This window comes from Phyllostomus discolor, chromosome 4, assembly GCF_004126475.2.
Source record: "Phyllostomus discolor isolate MPI-MPIP mPhyDis1 chromosome 4, mPhyDis1.pri.v3, whole genome shotgun sequence".
Taxonomy (NCBI): Eukaryota; Metazoa; Chordata; class Mammalia; order Chiroptera; family Phyllostomidae; genus Phyllostomus; species Phyllostomus discolor.
Window position 1 is genome coordinate 42,659,028 of NC_040906.2, and position 20,569 is coordinate 42,679,596.

Sequence of the window (20,569 nt, forward strand, 5' to 3'; positions counted from 1 at the left end):
GCAGAGTAGATAGAGCAATTTCATTATTTAATCACTTCTTATCTTTTTTTAACATGTTGGGATCAGAGGCAAGCAGAACTCACTGAAAATGACATAGCTTCTTGTTCTAAACCTCCCATTTGTGATTTTGCACACTCCTATGTGTGACCGTATTTTAATGCTAATATCTGCTGTAGATATTCTTTTAGCTTTACTTCTACTTTTTATTATAGCATTCTGAAAATCATACCTTCTCACTTTTTTATTTCAATCAGATCACAAATGGGGACACTAATAGGAATACAATGTTTTATCAATTCTCTTTTAAATTTTACTTATTAATGTATTTACTATTAATGGTCTACAGCATTAGCAATAACCTTGGCATTTGATATGCTGGAGTTAATAAAGACATGCATAGACGAATGAGACATTTTAGTATGAGAATATTCTCAGTTAGGTAGGTGGACTTTTCCCAAGTTTGGGTCACATAGCAGTATTTTATAAAGTAACTTTACAATATTTGCAGAACTTGATTATGAAAACGACATCATTTTATATTGAGTATTTTTTCATTTGAAAAGTGGCAGTTCTATATTTGGATAAAAAATACTCAATCACTTTCTACAGCTCAGTACTCTTTGTTCAAAGGTGGAAATTACTTCTCTTCTGCAACTGCTTGGTTGAATTACAGAACCAATCATTTATTTTCAAAAATGGCATTTCTATTTTCATTTCTGTCTTCTGTTTTTTAAGTGTTCTGATCATTAGAAGGCAAGGAAGTCCCTCCAAAAAGCTAAGAAGATCAAAGAATGTTCTGTTCTTAATATTCAGGCTGATTTTAAATTTCTTATGAATTATCAAGGATTAGTATCACTTTCTTCAGAAAAAAAACCCATTAACAGTTTAATTCTCCTTTAGATTTTTTCATGCTTTTGGTAGTATATATTAGAATTTTAATTACTTTAATAAAATTGATGAGAAATAAGGATATATGTAACAGAATCATGTTACTTGAATTGAAGTGTGCATGTGCATGCATGCAGACATGCCTGTTTGCATGTGTGCACGTGTGTTTGAGAGTTCATGGTTTACCAACTTATAATCATACCTTAGCCAGATTTTCTAACTGGGTGTTAAGACCTTTATGGAATATTTTTTCAGTTATTTCTTATGTCAGATTATAGCTTTATACTCCTATTAAGCTGTAATAATTCATATTTTTTAAGCCACAAAGATGTCTCTGTGGAGGAGCATGTTCACTGCACCAGTGTTAGGGCCTCTTGATGCCACAGTTTCCATCGGGTGTGATCTGCTGACCTGCTGATATTCTGACAATTTCCGCGGGAACACTTGCAAGCTGTCAGGAGTTAGGAAGGAGTTAGGTGGATAGTTTCCCAGGGGTGTCCCCTTTCATTTATGTGACAATTCCTCTTCTCCTGAGCTCTTCATTTTGAATCACTTCTTATTCTTTTGATTTATCAGTTATGGACAACAGTGTGGTGATTGCACTGGGGAGGGGGTGGGGAGACATGGGAGAAGCTATGGAGGAATAATTGGTGATGGAAAGAATATAGTTAAAAAAATTGAGCTCAGCAGCATATCAAAGAAATCTCAAAATAATATTGGCTTAAACACAGAACTTTTTTCTCTCATAGAAAATAAGTACAGAGATAGATGATTTCACTCAGGTGGATTCCCAGCATGGGATCAAAGCCACTTCTGTCTTCCTTCTCTGTCATCCTCAGTGGAAGGCTTTCTTCTGCCAGGTCACTTTGTGATCCCAGATGGCTGATGAACACTGAGACAATTCCACTGCCTTCCAGCCAGCACAAAATAGGCAAAAAGAGAATCCTTTCCAGATGAGTTAGCCCTCCTCAAAATTATTGTTCTGAAACCCTTAACAACCTCCATTTATTCCCCTTGTCCAGAATGCAGTGTCATGGCATACCTTCCTTAAAGAGAGCCAGGGACATGTGGTTTCTTTGTGGAGAAAATTACTACCTACATTGCAATTAGAGTTCATTTGTTCAGAAAGAGGAGGGAGCAGCCATCTGAAGTACTCATTGTTTTTAAAACTACGTACAACCCAGGTGTACCAAGTAATTCTCATGAGAAAGATACATGAGTGATATATTTTTAAGCCATTGCAGAACTGGAAACTCTTTCTTTTAATTTCACACTAAATTAAAAGATCAGGTCACAGGGATCAGGTCATAAACCTTACTGAAATCTCAAATTTCTGTAACATAGCTCCATTATCATCACATTCTATGTTTTATGCAAGCTTCAAGATCAGACTTAAATTTTCCTAAAAAAAAAACAACTGTCCTGGTTGTTTTTGTTTAGTTTTGCTGCCTCTGTATAAATGACACTTACTTGTTGGTACATAGAATTTATTTTGCAATGCTATGGTCTGCTAATATTATATAATATGGAAGTATATGGTACAAAAAGGTAATTATTTGTAGCTTCCCAAATAAGTTTTAATCTAGATGTGTCTTTGTCCCCATGCAGAAATAAAGTGTTTCTTATGGATCAGGGATGTCAAATACCCTTGCTAAAATGTTTAACTTGTCTTTATATTCTCACCTTGATACTGAAAATCATCCAAAATGTATTTTCAGAAAACCTGCTGTACTATCTCTAAGACAATGCCTAAAAGTAGATGTACTCCATTTCTATCTGAAATACTTTGGGTCAGGAGTAGAATTAAACTGTGTCTATTGACTTAGGAAAATGAATAAACTGTCTTTACATTGTTTATCTATACTATATAGGGAGTAAGGAATATGTTTTCCTTTCCTGCCTAGTATAGAGCAGTATTTTCAGAAACATTTGGGTTTATAATTAATGCATAAAGTTTCTAAAAGTGTTAGAAACCTATTTAAAAATTTGTGTTATCTTACTCTATGAAATATCTATTGTTACATAAAAAGTTATCATCAAAATTTAGTCCCTTAGAACAATAATATGAATTATCTCACAGTTTCTGTGAGTCAGAAATCCAGAAATCCAGACATGTTTAGCTGATCCTTAGGTCTTAAAATTCCTCAAAGAGTTGGAACATATCACCCTATGGACAAAATCAAGAGAAAATAGATCATAGATTTGTCTCAGGTGAAAAAAAAATGTTGCATAAAGAAACTTGGCATACATACCTATTTTTTTTCTCATCTTGATTATGTTTGTTTGGCACTTTTTCTTTTTTGTTTTTATTGCTGTGTACAGTAAATTTCTATAGTAATGGTCAAAAAGAGTACCCTTTAAATATTCTCTTAGTGCAAACTGAATAAGCAGAAAAGCCATAGAATAAATTCTAGCATTAGAAATATACTTTTATGAAAGTGTGTATGTTGTCTTTAATTTTCAGAAAGACTATCCTTGAAATGTGATACCTAAACTAGCAACTTACAACTCTAATATTACTGAGGAGTAAATAGAATTTCTCATAGTTGTTTAAGTGATAAAGACTGATCTTAACTATGCCCAAAATACCTCTGAAAAATATTTCTATTTGATGACTTAGAAAGATACATTAAAAGTTTTACTCGATTTGTGTATTTAATATTGGAGTATTGTCTGCATAGTTATAATAAATCTCTCCCCCCCCCACTCTCTCTCTCTGTCCTCCTACTTTTGGAAATAGATTAAGATGCTTAGTCAAGCAGCTGGAAAAAGGTGATGTTAACGTCGTAGACTTAAAGAAGAACATTGAATATGCAGCATCTGTGTTGGAAGCAGTTTATATCGATGAAACGAGGTAAGTTCTAACCTCTTCTCCCTTTTATCTTCTGTGCGCCTCTTCCCTTTTTCCTTTTCCTTGATGTCTCTATACCTGAAACATGAATTTAGCATATCTTAATCATGAAATTAAAGTCAAATCTTATTTAAATTTAAGAAGTTCTTCATGTAGCTTCTTTTTTAAAAATTATTTTATTGTTGTTCAATTACAGTTGCGTTTACTGCATTTTCCCCACCACTCCCCCAACTCCAGCAAAACCCACCTCCCCCATTGCTCCCACCCTCCCCTTTGGTTTTGTCCATGTGTCCTTTACAGTAGTTCCTGAAAACCCCTCCATTATCCCCTCCGCCTCCCCTCTGGTTACTATCAGATTGTTTCTTAATTTCAATGTCTCTGGTTATATTTTGCTCACTTTTTTCTTTTGTTGATTATGTTCCAGTTAAAGGTGAGATCATATGGTATTTGTCCCTCACCACCTGGCTTATTTCACTTAGCATAATGCTAGTGTAGCTTCTTAACTGAACTACAATGTTTTCTTTCACAATTGTACATTTTAATACAAATGCTTGAATATATAAAAGTTATCAAACAATATAATCATAAAATGAGCAAATTAGAGTCTCTTCTCCCATCACCCTTAATGTCTTTAGGCCCATATTTTTAAATGTTAGAAACAGATATAAGTGTATACTAATTTTCACTTATGTAGGATTTTCCTATTATCTCAAGATTTCAGAGTTTGTTCTGAGGAAATGGGAGTCACGTGGACACACATTCCATGACATGTGTCTGTCAGAGACTCTGCGGGGCTTACTAAGGGGCAGTCCCAAATGTCTATTTGATCATCACCTAAACCTCAGCAACTAGCTTCATAACTATCAGAGTGGTAAAAAGATTAGGAAACAGGGATTTTTATTTAAAAACTGTGGCTTTCAACCAAGCTATATTTGCCTTCCAGGGTTCATTTGGCAGCCAAAGACATTGGCTTGGTTGATAAGGGTGTGCAATTGTATGTGCAATTGATACAGGCTAGTGATTCTCTTAAACATCCTACAATGCACAGAAAAATCCTCCAATATAAAGAATTACCCAGTTAACAGCATAGTTGTTGAGAAACCCTAGCCTGAAGGGAAAACTGTATGTTTTCTCTCTCTTTTCTGGGAGGGCGTCCTAGGGACACTGGTGCTAACAGAAGACTCAGTAAAGTAGGATGTGGCAGTTCTTGAGAGATATCCCCAGTGTGGTTTGGAGTTCAGAGAATACTGAGATTGGTCCCTGACTCATATCTCAAAAAAGGGTAAAGATGGCAGGCTTATTAACACTACATTGAATTCACAGTTAAGAGGGACCCTGTGGAAGGAGAGACACACACTTCCAGAGTTCAGCAGAGAAAGAGCACTCAGTTTTTTTTTAAAGTCATGAGGCAGGTGGGCTACAGGTCTTTTGAGAGGAGTAACCAAAGAAACTGACTTAAGTGAAAAAGCGGCTGCATGGGGTGATTGTTGATATAAGAGCCAGGGTAGAAATCCTAAACATTTAGCCTGAATGTTGGAGAATATGTAATGTTCAAGGTACCCTCTTGGTGTAGTGAGCTGTCTCTGAAGGACCCACAAAATCCCCCCAGGAGGAAAAATAACCAACATGTGGGCATTTGTCACATAGATGACAACAAACACAAGAGTCTCCTCAGGCCTTTAACCCTATCATTTTCTGCACCGCCCACCACATTTTGAACAATGAGAAATAGCAGAGTGATTGGGACAGGAGGCAGAACACCGTGAGTTGAGATGTTTCTCAGACTCCTCCCTTCACAGGCCCCTGGCTGGGGCAGCCCTGAGCTTGGGAAGGTGGGAAACATTAAACCAGAAGCGAGTTTGAAGTTTTTCCATGTTGATGTGCAATGGGCTTAAACACACACACACACACACACACACACACACACACTGTTATTTAATAGGTAATAAATTCACAGGATTAAAAAATCAAAATGATGTAAAAAGGTGCCTCATGACCCTCTTGCCTCCACCCTTGACCCAATCTACTCAAATTCCCAGCTCATAAATATCATATGTCTATTTTAGCAATTTATTACAAAATTTTACTTCTTAATTATCTCTTCTTTTAGAAAGGTAACATACTAGGTACACAGTTTTTAATTGCCCCCCAAATAAGGGAGCTTGGAGATGTCTGCATATCACATACTGTTCTTCCCAAGTTTTCAATGAGAATTTTCACTAATAACTGACAGGAAATGGCCTCGTGAGGGCTGTGCTGCACAGGTATTTTTTTTCTTTGTCTACAGAAAGGAACTCCTCTATTAAAGCATGGTTTATAGCCATAAATTAAGAAAAAATATCATAGGCGCACTTTTAGATTATAAATTCTATGCAGAATTGTTTTCTTGGTTAACTTTCACTGAATATGTATAAGTATATATGATTCCTCTAAGTAAACAGAGATTCAAAGTGTAAATGTTTAAAATCTGATGTTGCCCCTATAACTTCCCTGCTCCTTCACTTCCATGTGAGCTCGTTACTGACTGAACTTAACTGAAGAAGTTTAAGATTTCTTCAATCAGTCCTAGACATTTTATTTTTTATATTTATTTATATAACTAGAGAACTTTTTCCTTTAAGAATTATTTAGATATGTACACTATTCATCTTATGATGGCATAATGCAAATCATCTGGTATACCTGAGTGTTTCATCTTTCATTTGATAAATTACATGTAATATTTATTAATTTTCTGTTGTAATTGCTTTTCCAGGAAGTAATAGTTTCATAGATATTCTGTTAGCTTAGTTCCCCATGGTCCTTAATTCATTCAACTGTATGTTACATTTCAGAGTACAGTTCCATTTATTTGAAAATTTCTCTTTTGTGGGAAGAAAAATGTTTAAATACTTCATGGTAAAATGATGTGATAGGTTTTATTTTGTTTTTCTTTTACTCAAATGACACAAGACTTTTTACTGTTTGTTTTAATGCTTCTGTGCCCCCGTGGCATCTTGATTTCTAAATTGGATTAATAATATCACAATACCCCTCATTGGTATCCTCTTCTTAGTACTCTCGGTTTCATCATCTCATATTAGTCTCCCCAGAATCCTATGCAATTGGCAGGGTGATCATTACTTTCCACACTTCATTAATAAAAGAACTAAAGCTCTTAGAAGTAAAACTGTTTGCCAAAGGTGGCAGACCTAGGTGTCTCAAACCTGGACTAGAAACTAAGGGATGCCTTCTTATTCATTGCCCACCTCTTTCTAACTGGCTCCTCTCAGAGTACTGCTATGAAATTAGATGGTTTTTAAGGACTTTGGAAATATTTAGGTGACAAAGTATAAAACTTTATGATTGTTGGAATCGTAAATTACTAGTACTAGCCTAATATTTTGTCTTTGTATATGCCAAGAACACTTTTAAGAATTTTGATGTGTTATTTCATTTAATCATCACAACAGTCTTATGATATAGAAACTTTATTCGTTAATATTTAACATATGAGGGAATACTGTCCCAGAAATGTTATGTATCTGACCCAAAATGACACAGCGAGTAACTTAAAGGATAGCGTGAGGCCCTTGGCAGCCCAACTCTCGGCTTTGGGCTATTCAGCACGATTCTCATCTGCATCCCTTTAGTAATTCTGGCCAAAGAGTGACTGTAGAAACTTTCTGGAAGTTTTGATGGAAACTCAGGCACTGTTCCAGGTGCGGACTATGGCTGCATCTCTTCCCTACTCTGCCTTCAAGGATGTCACAGTGGGAGGATTTACACCATGGAAATTGAAAAATGCTGCAAATTAGGAATTTTTTTTTTCCTGGAGAGCCTGTGATTAAGCATTTATCATCATGCCACTGGCTAGACCTAAACTTACCTCATATGTATCGCCTAAGGTTATAACTTCAAGATTAAAATATCAGCTCAAGAAATTTTGGAGCAACAATACTTGATGTGATTTGATTTTCTATAAACTTAGTGAGGCACACAGCAGGAAACAGAGGCCAATTTTGTTGAGATGTGTATGCAATTATTAAAGTTGCATTTGCTTTAGGAATATTTGTAGAACAGATAATTCAGAATGGAGGAATGAGAAGCATTCAGTGGCTTTTAAACTTCAAATTAAAAACCTGCTGACTTCTGAGATATTTTTAATGGAAAATTCTCTTTCTAGAAAAAATGTTTCAGTGAGTATTCCAGAGAGGCATTTAAAAAAAATTGGACTGGACTGTATTAGAAGGTCAACACCTAATAAAGCAGGATGAAACAGAAATTATGAATTGCTTTAAAAGCCACACACACACACACACACACACACACCTTTTCCTTGGTGACTTGCTGACTGTAGGGTTTCAGTTAAGAAAACAAATCAAAACAAAAATCTCTCTTGAAAAATGATTTTAGTGAAAAAAAAATAGTTTCTGACAGAATCTGAATTCTGACCTTCTCTGAGGGGTTATAACACAATTCCCTGATGAATATGGCTGTTTGTTGAGTTTTAAACAAGACATTTGAAATGCAAATGCCAATATTTTGTGAGCACTGCTGTCAGATGTGCCCCTGGAGGCTATTGTTTTTCAAAACTGCTCAGTTGTAATCCTGAAACATGTGGGAAAAAAAAAAGGTCTTTTTGTCCTTATTTGGATTGGGATTCTGCCAGACAAAGTAGTAGCCTCCTTTGCCTCATGAATTTCTAATGTGTGAGGGTAGGCAGCTGATTGGGAAGTACACTTTTAGCAATGGATATTCTCCTTACTAATATCCCTTAACAACACAATTTATAACTTCATTTTCTTAACACAAAACAATCTAAGTCTTATGATTACCATGGTTCGAGCAGACTCCGGATTCAGAGAGAGTTGGTTGTTCAAAGCCCGATCCTTCACTCACTATTCTCTTTCTCTAAGGAAGTTACTTAACATTTGTATTTCCTAGCTTCAATTTCTGTAAAAAAAAGTATAATGATAATGCTGACCTCACAGGACCGATTTGAGGATTAAATATAGCACAATATCTGACAGAGCAAAAGTTAAATTATAACACCCTTTTTATTATACTAACAAAATGCAGATATTTCTGGATATAGAACACATTAAGATATATAACACATCCTATGGAAAATACCCAATAATTTATTAAGAGCAGTTTCTGATCATGAAAAAAGACAGGTAGGCTCAAGTTACCAGGAAATGAAAGTAAGGTGCAAACGGATGAAAATGCACCTTACACATCATGATAAAAAAATTCTTAGTTGACTTCTGTGTCTTACTCAATGTAAGGGTCCTTAATTTTGAGAGATTATCTTGAGTGAGAATGTGTGGTTATCAATCAGCACTGCAAGAAGTTAGTTTGGTAGAAATTGATTCAAGTCCATGGCATTTAAGGCTAAATTCCTTCAAATCATCAAGTACCTCTACAGGGATTTGCTAAAGAATATTCACTTGTGAAGTAAATATTTATAGAGTACCTGAAGCGAATACCAGGCACAGCAGTCATCAAAATTAGGAGGACAACTGCACAGATACCTGGTGTCTAGAGATGAGTCAAGAGATGGGAAGGTGAACCTCAGCCAGAGGCCCAGTGCTGCAAACCAGAAACAGGGAGCTTCCGAACTATATGGAGAGACACCCAGGCACGCTGGCAGATGACAGGAAGACACTCTAGGGAGCAGTAAATCACAACCAGAGAGAGCAACCTGAGATAGCAATTGTGCTGGGTCAAGATTCCAAGCAGGATTAAACAGGTATTGCTTAATGTTAATGAATTTTGTTCTCTGACAAAAGCTCTCCATACCCATTCTTAAAGACATGGCTTCTAACAAAAGGATTTAAGGTAAAAAAAAAAAAGCCTGGAGAATGCTAGGCATGTGGGTACTAGCCTTAGAACTATGGTGTTGGATGTGAATTGGGGGATTATAACCTATGGGCCTCAGATTTTTGAAATGCTTTATTTCTATTTCAATAGTTATAGCTTCTTTAATGCTTTGATATTTTTCCCATCCTAAAGTTGCTGAGGAAGCTCAGTAAATGTATTTGTTTTACCGATCTGTCCTGCCTGTCACTTTCCTTTGCAGCCAGCTCTCTGGCTTCAAATGCTGAACTATTAGCCTGCAGGTCACCTGTTTTCCCCTCAAGTCCAGCGACCCACAGACCGGCACTGCTCCCAGGCATGAGCTCAATTCCTTCCTCCAGTTCCCTAAACTGAAGCTGGAATCAGCTGGAACTGCTGTAAGACCTTCCTGATGGATTCTCAGAGAACCCACAATTCAACCCCTTCCATAAAGGTCCCCTGCCAGATGTTTCTCTAAGATCTAAGCCCACGCTGCAGAAAGAAGGCGATTTACCCTCCTCTGTGACAGTAACTTTTGACATGTTTTCCTATCCCGAGTTCAGGATCTCAAGCTCTGAGACCAAAATAAAAAAGGGAGGTTATCAAAGTTAATGTTAAGTTGTGTATTCATCTCCAGAATCAACACCTATGCTCAAAGACTATGCAGTCTAAATCTATATTTAGAAAAAAAATGACATTTTCTAAAGGACACACAATTGTCACTCACACAGCTGTGCTCACAGTGAGGACAACTGTGTACATTATTGTTCAGAGAGGTGTAGCCTCTTGTAGACACATTGTCTCAATCTTCTGTAAGCCAAGGTAGGGCCTTCACTTTATTTTTGTTTAACTTAAAGACCTATTCATAAAATTTTTCATAAAACAAGAGAGCAGTCTGCCTCTGAAGGTAAAATAAAACTTCTTTAGAATAAAACAAATTATTTTTGAATTTTCAAATGTCAGTTTTTCTTCCTTCTAACCTTTAAGGCTTCAAGAACTCTTGCAATTCCATCTCAGCATAGTTTGCTATGTTAGCCAGTAACTACATTCAAGGGAGAGGATGAGATGTCAAATAGAGGTGAGTAGTGAGAGGGTAGTTAGGACAGCTACAAGGAACATGAGCATTTAAAGTTAGGCATGGAGCTACTGAAAAAGGAGACTCAGAGGAACAGATAGAGCAGGTGGAGGCACACCTGAAGAATGTGGAGCACTGAAAGCTAGCAGAGAGCAGGGTGACTAGACAAGGTAAGTCAAATGCCACAGGGAGAACCACTGAAAGCAGTTAGGAGACTCCTAATGCCTGTAAAATGGAGTCCTAGTAAAGAGAAAAATCTACCAGCCAGAGTACGTAGCATGAGGAATTAACGTGGAAGAAAGTAGTGTGGACTATTTTTCAAGACTTTTCTAGTATGGGAAAAACAAAAGATAGAACAATTTATCAATGGGGACATACACTTGTTTAGGGTGTGTGTGTGTGTGTGTGTGTGTGTGTGTGTGTATACTGTTTTTACAATGGAAGGCTAGCACCTGTAGCCTAGATATAAAATGTTTTAAAAAGATTTGGAATGAATAGAAACAATATTTAAAGCAAGATTGGACTGAGAAGTTGTTCTTGGGAGGTTATCTAGGAAAAGAGAATAATAGCCAAGCACAGGTAGGAAATATGAATGAAGACAGTGCCAACTAGTGCACAGCCAAGAGTCTTCAAAGAAGCAAAACGTGAGTGTAGCCCAGTGAAAACAGAATGGTTAGTTAGTGTTCACAATATTTTAAACTGAGTTGCTCAGCCCATGTAAGAATACTACAATAATTAGGACCAAAATAGAGATGATGGGCTATAAAACTTGGGGATCAATGTGACAAGGAGAAGAAACACTTGTGGCTCATTATCACAACTTGCATATCATGGTGGCATTGACTCATGTGTATGTACTTCTTGGAGCTGGAGCAGGGGGGAAGGAAAAAAGAAAAGAGCTAGAGTAATGAACACCTTTCAAAATTATCTCAATTGTGACAGGACCCAACCAAACCACCTTCAACTCTGACAAAACACTGATGGCTATCGTTGACCATAAGCATAGGTGATTCAGAGCAAACATGATGTCAGCGGATCTACCTCTGTGTTTTGCTTGCTGTGGAATGGCGTCCTTCTGATGCTTTGAGTGGTGGTAAGACAAGACAGTGGGAGTATTTCCAAGCTTTGTACCCTCACACCTCCGAATCCAGCAGGAATGAGAAAGGATTCCTTTCCCAGAGGCTCCAACAGGATACTCTTTCTGTTTCACTGGCTCTAGTTTGGTAATACACTTATCCCTCAAACAATCATGTCCAGGGGAACTGGGTGTATAACTCAGTGGTCAAGCATCTCATCAACAAGGTAAAATGTCAGGGTTTTTTTTTAATCACATGCCTGAGAATTGAGAATGGAAGAGAGTGCTTTTCAAACTAAACAAGAACAACAATCTTCTAGAGAGTGGAAACTAAAATGTGTTAGTGCTGCAAGCAAGGGGGCCTGAATCAGGGTCACTGTGTGATGCTGAGCAGCTCCTATCCTGGCTTTGCTCCTACTAACAATAAACCTGTGGTTAAGAGTTGTTTTGTTTTCTAGTCGTTGGTTTCCTTACATGGAAATGAAGTCTCCAGTTTCTTTCTCTTCGGCAATTCTGTGCTGTGATTTTATCTACAGTTCCAAAGTTCCTTGCAAAGACCTGCTCACGCCTAAACTAGCCTGGCATCCGGGAGGGTGGGTGACAAGAGGAAGATGGTTATCATTTGCTTAGCGGGGGAGCATTTATAAATATGGGCACTTGTGTTTTTTAGGGTGTTGCCATTTGGAGGAGTCCCTGAGGAAATTAATTTCAGGGGTATGTGCTAAGACATTTCTGGAACTCAGGGAATCATTCAAAAGCAAATTATGATTTTTATGAATTCCATTTATACATTGGGGTGGCTGTTTGGAGTTCATGTTTTTAGGCTGTTCTCACCCTGTAGATGGGGTGTGAAAATCAGGCTTAGGAAAAGTTGCAGTACATTTGGTTGATTTTCATGTTTCCTGTGCATCTGTGATGTATTACTTTGTACAAACTTTCAATAACAGACTCACTAGTAAAAAAGGAAAGAAAATTAGATCTTTTTGAGAGATAATTGATGAAAAAAGATCCACATATTAAATAGTACCTCACAGTTGTGATATATTGTATCAATAAAATATGAACAAATATTTCCTGGATTTAAAAAAATATATAATTTTTAATGTTTTTCTAAGAATGATATTAATAACAATTAAGACTTTGACAATTAATTAGATCTAAGGAATATGTTATGCAATTTGCATCTATGATTCCATATAATTCTCAAAAATCCTATGACTTCAATACTTACCTTATTTTCTCTATAAACTTTAAAAATTTGAGGCATAAAGAAGGTAATTTACTTACTTAGGGTGACATTGAGTGTCAGAGACAGGTTCAACCTTAAATGGAGCATACTCACTATCCATTCTTCTTTGTTGCTAAGAGAACCCCCATTTTTTCAACTATTTAATCCCTTCTGCAAAGTCAGGTGATTCAGGGGAGACCAAACCCAGCTCCAGGCTGAAGCTGAGTGAATCCTAGTTTATTTAAATGAGTATTAGTACTCAATTTCCTAACCAGTGAGTTTGGCCATGGACATGTGATATAATTCTGGCCAATGAGACTAATAAGGGTGTTGGCAAAGATTTCTTCTTCATAGAAAAAGAGTCCTGTGCCTCTGGGTATTGGATATAGGTACAATGCTTGACACTGATATAACCATCTTGCTCTAAGCACAGAGCTGATACAAGCTGACATATAGAAAGGTGGAAGACACTTGAGTTCTTAATGATATTGTTGACCTGCTGATTTATTTTTCTATTTATTTATTTGTCTGTTTACTGTATTTTTCCATTACCATTTAGCTCCCATATACTTCCTCTCTCCAGCAATCACCACACTGTTGTCCATGTCCATGAGCCCTTTTTACTTTTTGCTCAATCCCTTCACCTCCTAACCTGTCCTCCAATAACTGTCATCCTGCTCTCTATCTATGAGTCTGTCTCCATTTTGGTTGTTAGTTCAGTTTGTTCATTAGATTCCACATGTGAGTGAAGTCATATAGTATTTGTCTTTCTCTCACTGGCTTAATTTCACTTAGCATAATATTCTCCAGGTCCATCCATACTGTCACAAATGGTAAAAAAATGTTTTCACCTCTGAGTACTATTCTGTTGTGTAATTGTCCCATAGCTGTTTTATCCACTCATCTATTGATGGACACTTGGGCTGCTTCCATATCTTGGCAACTGTAAATAATGCAGCAGTAAACATAAGGTGCTTATGTTCTTTCAAATTAGAGTTTTGGGTTCCTTCGGATATATTCCCAGAAGAGACCCCTACTGGAGTCAACCTACCTGTAGCTTTGTTGTTAAGGAAAATAAAAAATTCCCCCATTGTTTAAGCCACTTTGGGTTAGATTTGATGTTACTTCCTCCTTACAGCCACATAGGTGTGCCTTATCTCAAAGTCCACATCCTTAACCTCTAATCTATCTAATTTTATCCTAATAATAAGTATTAATGCAAATGTTTGATTTCTAAGTTAGCTTCTTAGAATTCACAATCTATTTGTCATAAAAAAAGGTAACAGGTTGATTGTTTCCAAGGTAGCCAATAAAATGTATTGATCTCATGATAAGCTAAACAGCATAGGTGGTTTTAGGGCAAGTATCAAGTACCAAAAGTCAGAGGCTTAGGTTTATTTCCGCTCATTAATAAAAAAGTATTTCCTTATTCTTTTCTATATTCCATCAGCAAGCAGACTACCCAAATTTATTTTGTCTCTATCTATTCTCCATCTGTATTCTCTCATTTCCTTTTACATCAGTCTGTTCTGAGTCACCATTATCTTTGAGGCTGTCTTTCTGGATACACATAAACCATTTCTGCATTGGGATCTTGCTGTCTTCCAGGTTCTACCCAGGAGGGGTAGTTGGGGGTGGGGTGGGGTATCCAGTTTACTGCTGCTCCAGGATCCCAGAAACCTATTTGGGTATATTGTCCACTCTACCCCCTCTGGATGTCTTGGTTTGGAGAACCTCAGGCAGGATTCAGTGGCCTATCTGAAGATCTCTTTTGTCTTTCTTTGTTACTCATCTTGATTAATCTAGGGCATCTTTGAATGATTATAGGAATGGAACCCATCACTTGCTTTTCTATTAAATTCTTTCCTGGCCTTTTCTTTCTTTATGGAACACAGATTTTGAAACTCAAAGCCAGGAACAGGCATTTCCCTCTCAGGTTCTTGTGTGTCATCAACAACTTGAGTCAACAAATGAAGCCATGGCTGACAACACGGAGAAATGGCCAAAGGGCAACAGACAGTACCTTTTCAATGTGATGTCATCTTTTATATATATACAAATATATACACATATATATACAAACAAAAATTACTTTATTCCTTACCTGACCACTGAAAATACCTGTATACTTTAACAACCTCAAAGACCAGAGACTCTGTGATTGTTTTTGTATACTTATTCAACAACTATTTATGAAGAATACTCTGTATACCATTATAATTATTTTGCTATTCTTTTTGGCCATTGTTGACTTCCTCTTGTCATTGTTCCTACTATTTTGTCTTTGTAGCTATAGAAATAAATATATTCTTTGTCTTTCCTCACACTTCTACCCTTAAAATATACCCCAGGCCTTCTCAGCATACATTCTCCCCCCTTGAGAATTTGACTCTTCTGTACAGCATCATGACTGTAGTTAGCAATACAGTATTACATGTTTGAAAGCTACTAAGAAATTAGGTCTCAAATGCTGAGAAATTGACTCTTTCTCAGTCAAGTAATATACATGTAATTTCCATTTATAACGCCAGATAAAATATTCATTAGTAAGATACCTCTATGGAGATTCTTCTGTCAGTCCCTTCCCGTGTAGCTCACCACCACTCTCCATCTCTGACAGTGATACATTGGCATATGGAAATAAGCAATACTGCTAAGTCCACATCACAGAAGAGGATTATATTTCACTCTTTTTGGCAGAGACCTTCCATCAGTTGGCAAACTATGAACAGACAAGAGCAGTTCTTAAACTTTAACATCTATCAGAATCACCTGGGGGCTTGTTAAACCATAGTGCTGGGTCCCACCCTGATAGTGTCTAATCCAACAGGTCTGGAACAGATCCTTCAAAGCTCCCATCTTCCCAAGTTCCCAGGTGCTGCTGGTTCTGCTGGTCCATGGATCTTGCTTTGAGAATTATGGGGTTAGACATTGTCAAAAGGAAACTAACTATGAAAAAGAGAGAATATTAGAAATTTAATGGTTAGAATTTTAAAGCCTTCTCAAAAGAGTGTGGAGCAAATATTGCCCCAAGTTGTATGTGAGATAACCTTGTGCTAAAATGCCTCCTCCAACCAGAAAATTTCACCATGCAATAGAGACAATAAACAAGGGGTGCTGAATGGAGATTAGCGGTGCCTCACGGCAATGTGTGGGGCATCAGGGAGGCAAGCCTGTCCTTGGTCTGTGGTGTGGTCCCCTCTTCCAGATCTGAGAAAGCGAAGGCTCTCAGGCTTCATTTCCCAGCTGCATCTCCTCCCTTTCTCTCCTCCCCACCACTATTAGTTATCCTTGTTAGATGGAGCATGGAGTGTACTTCTCTATGCCTCGTTTCCCTAATTATCATTGACTAGAAAGTGGGGCCAGGAGAAGACCAAAACTAGGTAGATATTGTTGTATTGTGCTAAAATATACTTAACATTAAATTTACCATTTTAAGCATTAATAAACATACAATTCAGTGGAGTTAAATACATTTAAAATGTTTTAAAACCGTCACCACTCTCCATTACTAGAACTTTTTCATCACCCTAAAGAGAAATTCTATACCCATTAAACAGTAATTCCTCATTTCCCCTCTTCTCGGTGCCTGGTAACCTCCATTCTACTTTCTCTATGAAACTACCTCTTCTGCTGGTAAAATTTTAAAGTAGGTAAAAATCTTGTCGGAGACTCCTGGTACTGCCTCTTCACAACCCATAGCATGCTTATGCTGTTGTTGGGCTCCCCAAGTTTGCTCTGACCAACTCCTTCCCATGATGGTTTCCATCCCCATGAGACTCTCCTTTTTCTGTAGGTCAGAAATGGGGCATCTGCTTAGACTGATCCATGCAGATGTATAAGCAGGTGGGAGTTCACCTCAGGTTTGCTTTGTGACGGGCACTGCTCTGAGTGCTTTCTGTGCCTTTACCCAATTCATCCTGACAATCCTGCCACTACGGAGAATATTATTATCATCTCTATTTATTATTATTATTATTATTAATCTCTGTTTTATTGACAAAGAAACTGAGACTCAGACAGATGAAGTATTTTTTTCAAGACCATACAGCTAATATGTGATGAAGCCAGGACTCTGACTCCAGAGGCAGTTCTCCTAATCACAAAAGATGCTCATTGATTTAAAAAAAAAAAGAAAAAGAAAAAACAGTACTTAATGGAATGTCAGGCTTTGTGCCCAATGGAATATTTTCAAAGATATTTTTGAACCAAGAGGACTGCCTGGTAGGAAGTCAAGAGTCATCAGCAAGGTCTAGGGCAATTTTCTGCTTTACCCATTTCTTCATTTCCACGTCCTGACTGATTCCAAAAATACAGTCTCACTCCTAACTTTCCAAGCAACTTGATTCCTTCTCAGAGGCCCTCACTACATTTCTGCCACTTCTTTCTGCCTGCCTTGAGGGATGGGGCCTCCTCCGCCTGGGCCTCTGCTTCCTCCGGTGGGTACAGGGGAGGCCCAGGGCCCTCCTTAGGCCTTACCATGGAGAAAGCCACATTTTCATTCTCCTTAGCTGACCTCGTTTTAGCCAAGATTTGCCTCTTGAGAATTGAGCTAAGGTCAGCATAACTGACTTGTCCACCCAAATGGTCAGTCTTTATGGTCACTCAGATATAATGTCATCTTCTCACAGTTTAAAAAAAGATAAAAACAAAACAAAACAAAGGAAACATTGTAAAAAGCTACCAGTAGACAAAAAAAAGGAAAGAAAATTGCTGAAAACAAAACACAAAACAAAACAAAATGCTAACATATATTCATGAGCCTTCTCTTTTAAGTCCCCCATGGAACTAGACGAGGAATAAATAATAGAAAAAAATAAAGGTCTTTGGGTGGTGGTCTGGAAAAATTAACTCAACTGTATCAGCATTGAGGAAATAAGTTACTCAGAGTCAACATGGCATTTCAAATGCTTCACCTTTTTCTGTCCTGGCATTTAACTTACTGTTCTTCAAAGTACCCTAATTCTACCATCCATATATATTTCTCTATGAGAAAATGATTCAACATACCAGCCTTAGAAAATAAATTTAAGCTTCCTCCATCTGAAAACTCTCAGGTGGACCAAACCCATTCAAGACTTTTCTTAGATCATTTTTTTTAAACTATGAGTTTTAAGGTACAAATGGGATAGAGAATAATGATTTCTGAGATTTTTATTGTCTCAGTGTGAAGGTAGTCTGGGTACTTATTAGGAAATACAAGCATTTAAGGTGAAGGATAGATCAGCAGTTCAAAACTCAGACTCAAAATCGAGATGAGAGACTTGAGCTCAGAAGGTGGCAGGGCCACTCCTGGTGTAAGATTGTCAGCAAATTCCTTAAGGTGTCTATGCCTCAATGTATTCTTCGGCAAAACAGGGATAGAGTGAAAACCACTGTGTGTTCCTTATGGCAATATGGTGAGGGTTAAATGCGGGAAAGCTTGGCTCCTGGCCTGGTTCATAGTAAGTAAGGAATAAAATTAGCTGGCTTTATTATCTATATATATCTTCAGATAGTTCCTAAGTCTGAGTAAAGTTTTATGATTATGCTTAGGGTATTTTGGGAGGTGGGTACAGGAAGCTCAGAGGGCAGATATGCATTAATCAAAGAAATAATACTAATAACCTTGCCTGAGGGAACCACTTATCCCAAAAGAATGACCATACAGTGAAAAGGCAACCTTTCTAATTCCTCCAGCCATCCTGGAAGGACTCACTCGAAACATGTTCATCACATTGAGTTCAGGACCAATCTTAGCCTGGGGTCAGTGGAACTACTACCTGGGCACCACTGCCACTTTAGCGTGCTCAACAATGGCCCTTTTTGAGTGTGCCCCTCCTGGTGGTGACAGGTCTTCAAGGCCAGGAACAGCCTGGAGCCCATGGCCTCCTCCCTCTTCTGGGTACTTAGACCCTGAAATTCCCTGCCCTGCCCAGTGTGCCCCCTACCATATTCTGGACTTTAGCACCCTAAAATTCTCTGCTCAAAGATCCCCTAGACCAGGGGTGTCAAACTCATTTTCATTTGGGGCCATATCAGCCTTGAGGTTACCTTCAAAGGTCCAAAATAATTTTAGGACTGTATAAATGTACTCCTTAAATGTTAAGGAGTTGAAATTACATTCGTCCCTCTAAAGGCAACTGTGAGGCTGATGTGGCTCCCATTGAAAATGAGTTTGACACACCCCTGCCCTAGACGGTCTCTTAAGTTTTTATGGGACTCCTCCTTTGATCTCGTCTCCTGAAGGGACACAAGACACTTTTGGTGTATATATCCCTCTACCCCTAAAGTGGCTAAAAAACATCAGCTTTCAAGGCTGGGCGGGTTGATGAAGATGATACTGAGGCTGCAGTGTCCACCTGCTTCTACAGTGAATTCCTGAGCAGAAGGTTAGGTAAATGTGGAGGGCGGGGCAGTCACCACCAGCTGGCCCAGTGCTCTCAACAGGAGCTGACAATTCTCCATTCAGCTTGGTAGGCTTTTATGAAACTTACTAAAAGATAGGAGGACAGAACATACTTTATTCATTTGATATATAACTTTATTTAATTATATCATATTTGGGAGAAATATGCTCCTGTCCTAGGCCCAGCAAATGTTGGGGGCAGAATTAAATGATTTAGTTGCTTATTGAAATGTGTTCTTTATAATAATAGTAAAACAGGAAGAAGAAAATTGCAAACTTGAGAGGCCAGTTTCTCCCAATTACACTCAGCACTTGAATTTTAATACTTAATGAGTGTAAATGCGTGCACCAATTGCCTAGAAATAACCATGTGGATGCATGGGTGGAGTCATTTTCCAAGAGTCCACTGTGCAAAGAAACATTTGCACTGATAAAACTATAAGAGTCAAAATCCCATGACCTCTCCTTCTGTGGCCGCCTCCTTTATTCCCCACCCCTACAAACTTTCTAGTCTAAAATATAAGCCCTTTGGGAGTTGTGTCATCTGATTTCAAGAGAAAATTCGGGATATAAATATCTCCCAAGGAGCAGTTGAGCACTGATTGGATGCAGGATCAGTTTTCACAGCTTGCCAGCCCCCTATAAACACACAGGTCATATTTAGGGACCCCTCACTTTCTGTTTTATTGACTCCATTGGGACTAAAGAAAAAAAGTTGCATCAAACACCAGTGGAAGCATTTTTCCAAGGTCAACAGTGATAATGTTTTATACATATATTCCTCACCATTCTTTTCTATGTAGTGCACTGTAAGAATTCCCAAGGAAAATACAACAATGATTATTTTATGTGGTTAATTTTTTAAATACAAAGTCTTAAGTTTGTTAGGAACACTGCAGTATAAAGAATTATGCTCACTCTGCCATCTAACACTAGGTTATAGGATAAAGGGGAAAATAAAGCTGTTAGATGTTTTAAAAGCAAAATTCATTCTAATATTTGATGTCCCACTTAACCAGGCTACTTTCACAGATTTATTTTAAAAATGAAATAAGGGCAGACTGTAGTCTTACATATTTTACATGTGACATAATCTTATGTAAATATTCAGATATTTTCAAATGTCTTAGATAAATGTATAGGAAAATTACTTATGATGGTTCTCTGATAGAAGTCCAGGATTACTATTTTATATTCTACTATAGTTTTTACTCCTACCTTATCTGGCATGGTCCAATGAAACC

At 37.6% G+C, this 20,569-nt stretch overlaps 1 protein-coding gene across 5 annotated transcripts in view; it reads left to right on the forward strand.

Moving 5' to 3' along the window:
- Positions 1-20,569, forward strand: part of PDE1A (phosphodiesterase 1A) — a 296,807-nt gene that overhangs the window by 205,456 nt on the left and 70,782 nt on the right. For all 5 annotated transcript variants that reach the window (XM_028509582.2, XM_028509580.2, XM_028509581.2 and 2 more), the window contains one exon: positions 3,629-3,742. In XM_028509582.2, coding sequence (XP_028365383.1) covers positions 3,629-3,742 — 114 coding nt within the window. The remainder of the gene's footprint in view (positions 1-3,628; positions 3,743-20,569) is intronic.